This window comes from Citrus clementina, unplaced genomic scaffold (assembly GCF_000493195.1).
Source record: "Citrus clementina cultivar Clemenules unplaced genomic scaffold, Citrus_clementina_v1.0 scaffold_7, whole genome shotgun sequence".
Taxonomy (NCBI): Eukaryota; Viridiplantae; Streptophyta; class Magnoliopsida; order Sapindales; family Rutaceae; genus Citrus; species Citrus x clementina.
Window position 1 is genome coordinate 8,276,423 of NW_006262075.1, and position 7,731 is coordinate 8,284,153.

The window sequence follows — 7,731 nt, forward strand, 5'->3', positions numbered from 1 at the left end:
TTTTTGGATCTTAAAATGTATATTTTAAAATTATATCCAGATGGATATGGATAATTATTTTTACCCAATGGATATCCGTTTAACCCAACACAAGTTTAAAAAGTTTTAATTTTATAAAATTAAAAATAAAAATATAATAAACAAACAATTGTAAAAATATTATATTAACTAGTGAAAATTTTAAATTCCTCTTATATTAAAAACTAAAGTTTTCAAAATTACCCTTTAATTTTTTAACTTATTTAATACTATTAATAATTATTATTTTATTTTATTAATTTAATATTATAAATGGACCTCCACCGGAAAGTCGCCGGATCTCGCCGGAAGGTTGCCGGACCACTGTCGGCTTCGCCAGACCTCTGCCGGAATTCACCAAAAAGTTGTCGGACCGCCGCCACCGACCACCGGACCGCCATTTTATTATATATATATATATATATATATATTACTAATATAAATAGTTTAATAGTCAAATTTGATATTGAAATTTTAACTATTTTATATTATTATTTTTATATAATAAAAATAAAATATCCATGGATATCCATAGCTATATGGATAAAATCCATATCCATGTCTAATATTAAATACTGGATATGGATATGGATATATCCAATTATTCATTATGGATAATTATGGATTTGTGTTTGGATGGATATTATCCATCCATAATTAGATATTTGCCATCCCTAGTTACTATTGATTGTCATTGTCACTATTCAGGGTGCTGTTCTTAGTCACTGTACTCAGTAGACTTGATCAATGTTTATGCTAGTTGTTGTCTTTGTTCTTGCCAGTTTGATTCAGAAGGCTGTTGTTTTGAATCATATTCCAATAATTATTGTTAAAATTAAGCTCATTTACTTCTTGGAAATTAAGCTCGATCAAGATACATTCATGACGTACTAGTACGTTAGAGTGAAACTCCAATTTGCCTTCTTTTTTCTTTTTAGAATATTTGCAACCAAATAAAACAAAACTACTACCACATAATGGAGCATCGATTAACAAAATATTCTCTTAAAAAGAAAAGTCAAAAGCATGTTACAATATGTGATCTTTAATTGATCATATCACATTGTGTTAATTCTTAGATGCTTTGAGAACTGCAAGAATATTGCCTAAAAACAACTGTAGAAATAGTGAACTGTGCTGCCTTAAACAGTGTCATATACTTATTTGATGTAATCTATCAAATATGGATCGTTGTTAGATGCTCTTTGTTTGGTTCCTTGGAATTCTTTAACAAAAAATCCAAAATTTGTTTCTTTTTTTGTCATTTAAGGCCAAATTCTGGGTCAATAATGAAAAAATGTTTTCCATTTCTTTTATTCAAGTTTAAATAGGAACGTGAAAGAATAGAAAGAAGAAAGGCAAAGAATAGTTATGCAATACCATAATTTTTGGAATTCACTTCCCATTTAATTTTTAAAAAAGGGCTGATTTTGGTGGCATGCCTATAATTCATCCAATAAACTTTGAGGAGAATATATCTAATGATCATTGATTTATTTATCTCAAATATGCATAAATCGAGTATTAATTAATATATGACGGAGCTACTTAAACCTATAGTTTTTCTCTCTACGCTCATTTATTTAACAAACTTATACCATAAATTGTAAAACATAGAGTTTTACTCCATAAATCCTCTTAAAATTAAAAAATAATCCTACTTTGTTTACAATTACCTACAACTAGTCTTCTTTTTTCCTTCTTTTGGTGTACTTTTCTTTCCTTCCTCTTATGCAATGTTTGAATAGTTCAAATTGGAGAGACTGGATTGGGGGTTGACCATCTTTGACATCGTTTTTGGCTGGCTAAATCCATAAAAGAGTTTAGAGATTAATTCCTTGAAATAGTGCGATTCAAGGAATTTATCCTTTTGATTGTGGATTGTTTGTTCTGAACCGAATTTATCCTTTTGATTGTTTTCGCCATAATTTTCAAGAGGATTTAACAAGCCATAATTTATGCAGAAATTTTGTTCACTTTTTTGTTTTTCCAAAAGAAAAGTCTTAAAAGCAATTTTGTTATAAGTTATTTTAGTAATAAAGTTTTATATAAATTAATTGGTGCGGAGAGTGCTTTTGTGGATTCAATAGCCCCACTCTTAATATGTAGCTCACTATTAATTTAAGAATGGGGATATTTAAACCCACCAAATTCATCTCTACACCTATTTTAAAAAATAATTTTATTATTAAAATTTTAATTCTCAAAATCTCAAAATTATAATCCACTAATCTCTTTCTCTTTCTCTACCTCACAATTGCCTGGTCTCACTATACTTTTATATTCTACAAACTAAACTCTCAATTTTATTCTCTTTTGGATTCTTTTTTTTTCCTTCTTAGTATAAAAAAAAAAAAAAAAACTGATGTTATTTTTAAATGATGTATTTTGATTCTCTTAGTTTATGATAGCGTACAACAACATAACTTATTTTTGGTTTACAGTTAAAAGAAAATATGTAAAGAAATTGATGAGAGAAAGAGAGGAAATATACAAACCAAATTTATTAATAAATTAATTGGAAATACATAAAGAAAATATATAAAGCAAATTTATTAATAAATTAAATCAAAATTAATTACCTCAAAATCTTTAAAAGAATTTAGAGAAAGCCGAGAATATTCTAACTTTTCTGAAAAGTTTCAAATAATGTAATAATTGCACCCATAAAATAAAAAGTAAAATTAAGGAACAGTTCATGCCTCAATCTTTGGAAAAATATTTTGTAGCACTTTAAAGCAAAATTAATTTACCAAACGTTTGAATTTCAAGTCTCAAATCTCAAGCATGAATTGAGACATTAGGCACCTACTGACGGTGTTCCAATCTAACTAATTAAGTACACTTGATGCTCAAACGGTTTCCTTTAATAAGTGTTTTTCAGTTCAATCGGAAATTTTTTCTTATGTTAAAATAATTTGATTCTATTTATCTTGATAAATTCAAATTATTTAGTTAAAACCATAGTTATTGTTATCTTTTTTTATTATTAACAAAATATTCTCTTTGAGAAAGTTCATCTTTAGCTTTCCATGAAATCCTGATATGTCAAAAGATTGTAGCTTAACGTACCATCAAATTAATTTTCACATATCTAATTTGGTAAAATTCTGATGTCATTAGTCATTACCTTTGAATTTTATTCTTCTTTTTACTACCACCACCATTTGAGAAACAAATATAAAATAAATCTCTTAAATCTTCAAGTAAACAAATTATCAACTAAATTAATTGCAAGTGGTCCCTGTAGAGATCATCAAAATCATTTAGCTATGAAAGAAAAATATTTTAATCCATCATGAATCATCAATCACGTTTAAAGTGGACAAATTAACCATACCTACCATAGATGATTAATCATCTCAATATATAAGATTAACTAATTAAATATTGTTTTGGCTCAATAAGCTCACTCTCTTAATTAACTATGAGAAGGTGAACCCAATAATTCTTTAGTTGAGTTGGTCACTATTTTCTTCACTAATATTTAGATTGAAGAGTTTAAACTAATTTGACACGTGATTACGTGAATGTACAAATTTTCTTATACAATCTGAAAGTGATTTTGATCATTTTAAAATTATTTTTTATATTAAAATACATGAAGGTGATTTGTTTTTTTCGCATAGATATCTATTCATCGGCTTATCAACGATTAGAATTTCGATTTGAACTTAATTAAGAACTCAATTTAGTTGAGAGATCGTTTTCATTATTATTGAGGGAATCGACGTCAGAGTTATACTACTACAAGTGTCAAAAATTCATTTTCACGTTGTTACATTAAACCATATTATATAGTATCAGAAAGTATCGATGAAATATTGGATGCTTGGTCAGGCAACTTTTGACGACAGCTTATATAAAGGAGGCAAATTGGAGAACTCAGAGCATCTGACTCTTCATTTTAATTCGTCCAAAAACAAAATATAGCAGCTCGCATGGGACTTGAGCCATTTTCATTCTTCTTATTTCTAGCTACACTAGCACTTGTAGCGGCAACATCCCGGGGCACATACTTGGAGATCCCCCATCAGATTCACCTTCTCCGGCCAAAATCCGGTGCCCGGACCAATGATTTTCCCGACTTGTCATGCCTGAGTTGGCGACTTGCTGTGGAAACAAATAACATTATCGGATGGAAAACTACTCCGGAGAAGTGTGAAGGCTACTTGGGGCATTACATGTTAGGCCAGCAATACCGAGAAGACTCGGAAGCTGTTGCCTATGAGGCTATTGTCTATGCTCAAAGCCTCGAGCTTGCCGGTGACGGCAGGGAGATATGGATTTTCGACATAGATGAAACCTCGCTATCTAATTTGCCATATTATGCTAAGCATGGATTCGGGTATGTAACACTACAAATTAAGTTTAACCTATTAATTAACTAGGCATTAAGAACAAGGATCCTCCGTGATTTAAAGAAATTTAGTTTCGATTCTATTTTATTAATAATTGATTGCCAACTTGTATTTATTCGGGTAAAAGCTTAGGTTAAAAGAATATTTGAGTTAAAAATATAATTCTCTAAAAGGTGAAGAGTGGATAAAGCCTAAATCAATCACAAAATTCATGATTAAAACATTTTTTTTCTTTGTTACAAAATTAGAATTACGGCCTATTTGGAGTCTAAATTCATATAAATATAATATAATCAGAGACGTGTCTACTCTAATTAGTGAGAAAATTTCAGGGTGGAACCATTTAACTCAACGCTATTCAATGAATGGGTCAACAAAGGCGAAGCACCATCATTGCCAGAGTCCCTTAAGCTCTACAAGAAATTACTGTCGCTTGGAATCAAGATTGTGTTCCTCACGGGAAGGCCAGAAGATCAGAGGAGTGTTACTGAAAATAATTTAAAGAACGTTGGATTCTACACTTGGGAAAATCTCATCCTCAAGTAAATAAGCAATAATAATAACATAAATAATTTTAAAGTTTATTTTATTTGGGTTTAATTGTCTTAGTAACACTACTTTTTGGCTGCAGGGGATCATCTTATTCAGGAGAAACAGCAGTGGTGTACAAATCAAGTGAAAGAAAAAGGCTTGAGAAGAAAGGATACAGAATCATTGGAAACATCGGCGATCAGTGGAGCGATCTCTTGGGCACCAACGCCGGCAATCGGACGTTCAAGCTGCCTGATCCAATGTATTACATTAGCTGATTAATAAATAATGTTTACTTAGGATTTTGAATAAATAATGCAAGAGCCCCCATTTGTGCACCAAATTTGTACGCAGGTTATGTTATAATCTGCAACGTTAGAATAGCAATGGTGGAAAGAACAAATATGGGCTTCCAAGTCCCAACTCGGCCAAAATTGTCAAATCCCAAAACCTGGCCTAAATGCCAGACCAAAACCATAATCCTGATTCTAATTATGTTTCCAGATGAGAGAGAACCCGAGAAATCCTTTGTTGAGAGATGGTATTCAAGTAACTCTTTGATCTTCTCTCGGAAATAAATGAGAATTTTATTAAGGATAAAAAAAGCTTAAAATTTCAAGCCAGATTTTTTGTAATTTCTTGCAAAAATAGATTCAGAATTGATTAAGGAAATCAAAGTCCACGCCATTTGAACCTAAAGGAAGGTGAGAAATTTCAGTTATTAAATTAATATCAATCTTTACCTCTTATTAGTACTCAAATTTTAAGAATAGTAGAAGCAAAACACATTTACAATCAGTCAAACTGTATCCACCAGATGAAACTCGATTCAATCATCCAAAGTCCACTAAGTTAAGGCAGATGCCTTAACAAGAAAATTTATTCGAAATTTTTAGTACTCTTACAAGAGGCACTTTCTATTTCAATGTGTCATGATACTTAATTTACATCATAATTGATGTGCCACCCACCCATCATTTATTAATAATTATCAATCAGAACTTTTGTATGAAAATGAAATAAAGAAAATAAAACGAAAGCTTTATCTTTTTCAGCACCCACCTTGAACATCTAAACCCAATCCTTCTTGTTCGCTTTCTATCTTTTTCAGCACCCACCTTCTTCCACTGTGCCAAAAAACCCATTCATAAGCATCATTACAAACAAATTAACTTGATACTGTCCTCCAATTGATTAACATGGGAGCGTTTTCATCAATAATATTATTGGTTTATGTAGCAGCTACAGTTTTATCAATATCCGAGGGTAGCGAGCGCATCCACAGTCTCATTCGACAACCCGTCGCCGGGACCGTGAGTGCTGAGTCCGATCCAGCCGGCTTCTCATGCCTCAGTTGGCGATTTGGTGTAGAAACAAAAAATATTAGAGATTTGCCAACTGTTCCAAAAGTGTGCCAACACTACGTGGCTGATTACATGTTGAGCGACCAGTTCTTGCAAGACTCGAAAGTCGTCACGGAGGAGGCTTTCAAGTATGCTAAGACAGTCAAACTCGCCGGAGACGGCAAGGACATTTGGATCCTTGACGTTGATGATTCTCTAATCACCCACGTCGACTTTTATGCTCAGAATGGATTCGGGTAATCTGTCTTTAATCTTACTCCGTTTACTTTTGATAATGGTAGCGTCAATTTTGGCAATACATGTCTGATTGGGCAGCAGTACCATGATCTTTAAACCAATATTTTGGCTTCCTGTGATATGATCTTCATTTGATTCCTATCAATGCTCTCAAAACAGATATTTAAGTTAAGTTTGACTTCTTGATGTGACACATTTTATCAGGACTGAGATATTTGATGTTACCGCGCTGATTAATTATTTGGCCCAAGGCATATCGCCGGCGTTGCCTGAGAGTCTAAAGTTATACAGAAGGTTATTGCGTCTCGGGTTTAAGATTGTTCTTCTGACAGGAAGAATGGAACCCTCAAGAAATTTTACAGAAAGCAATCTAAAGAATGTTGGATACCATTCTTGGGAAAAGCTTATACTCAGGTAAATAAAGCAAGCTTGTCTTAATCATTTTATAAATAACAACTAATTATTGATAAGCCCCTTTTATTAATTATTGAGTTTGTGCGTAGCAGGGAAACAGGGGAATGGAATGATACAACACAAAGGGCGCACAAATCAGCTGAAAGAAGAAAGCTTGTGGAGAGTGGATATAGGATTATTGGAAACATGGGTGATCAATGGTGTGATCTCCTTGGGGATTATCCTGGCCACCGTACTTTCAAGCTACCTAATCCTGTCTTCTACACTGAATAGTTACAATGTGCGTAATAGGAGTTCGGATTCGAGCAACTAATTGATCAAATATGGGATCCGTTGAATGAAATTGAAATCTTAGTATGAGTAACATTTGAAGATTTGAAATAACAAAATTAGGGAAGTGATTTAGGTAGCGGATTATTAGCTTTACTCCACTGAAAATGTTTTTCAGGGGTTGGTAAAAGCTGAAGGAGATGTTGCAAAACTCTTCAAAATTCTGAATAAATATTGAATCCGATTCTGCCTTTAAATTGATCACGCTTTTCATTAAAAAAAAAAAAAGAATGTAGAAAATCTGAGGGGAGTTAAGTGATAATTGCTCCATTTATAGGGCTGAGACATCTTTTTAATGAGGGAGAAGGCACAATACATATTCAAGTGGCAAAACGCTAGAGGCATTTGCGATTTTCTTTGCAAGTCAGAACTTAACAGTTTACACATAACATGGCATTAGGCAGCTTGCAAGTCTGATTGTCAGGATTATCCCCAAGTTCATCACTCAATTGATCACGCATGTTTCCAACAATTCT

The 7,731-nt window shown here is 32.3% G+C and overlaps 2 protein-coding genes across 2 annotated transcripts; both read left to right on the forward strand.

Annotated features, from left to right (window-relative positions):
- Positions 1 to 3,927: 3,927 nt before the first annotated feature.
- Positions 3,928 to 5,202, forward strand: LOC18035880 (acid phosphatase 1). Its single transcript, XM_006426790.2, has 3 exons — positions 3,928 to 4,366; positions 4,712 to 4,921; positions 5,011 to 5,202. Exons 1-3 carry the CDS (start codon positions 3,960 to 3,962, stop codon positions 5,186 to 5,188), a joined length of 795 nt encoding a protein of 264 aa, XP_006426853.1. The 5' UTR covers positions 3,928 to 3,959; the 3' UTR covers positions 5,189 to 5,202.
- A 739-nt stretch (positions 5,203 to 5,941) lies between these two features.
- LOC18035885 (acid phosphatase 1) lies at positions 5,942 to 7,438 on the forward strand. The gene is made up of 3 exons (XM_006426791.2): positions 5,942 to 6,510; positions 6,716 to 6,925; positions 7,018 to 7,438. Exons 1-3 carry the CDS (start codon positions 6,110 to 6,112, stop codon positions 7,196 to 7,198), a joined length of 792 nt encoding a protein of 263 aa, XP_006426854.1. The 5' UTR covers positions 5,942 to 6,109; the 3' UTR covers positions 7,199 to 7,438.
- The last annotated feature ends 293 nt before the right edge of the window (positions 7,439 to 7,731 follow it).

Excerpts from the sequence above, each read along its gene's own strand:
- LOC18035880 (XM_006426790.2), top strand. The coding sequence starts at position 3,960 with ATGGGACTTGAGCCATTTTCATTCTTCTTATTTCTAGCTACACTAGCA. Across the intron at positions 4,367-4,711 it reads TATGCTAAGCATGGATTCGG|GGTGGAACCATTTAACTCAA; the intron begins GTATGTAACACT and ends AGAAAATTTCAG. Across the intron at positions 4,922-5,010 it reads TGGGAAAATCTCATCCTCAA|GGGATCATCTTATTCAGGAG; the intron begins GTAAATAAGCAA and ends TTTTGGCTGCAG.
- LOC18035885 (XM_006426791.2), top strand. The coding sequence starts at position 6,110 with ATGGGAGCGTTTTCATCAATAATATTATTGGTTTATGTAGCAGCTACA. Across the intron at positions 6,511-6,715 it reads TATGCTCAGAATGGATTCGG|GACTGAGATATTTGATGTTA; the intron begins GTAATCTGTCTT and ends ACATTTTATCAG. Across the intron at positions 6,926-7,017 it reads TGGGAAAAGCTTATACTCAG|GGAAACAGGGGAATGGAATG; the intron begins GTAAATAAAGCA and ends TGTGCGTAGCAG.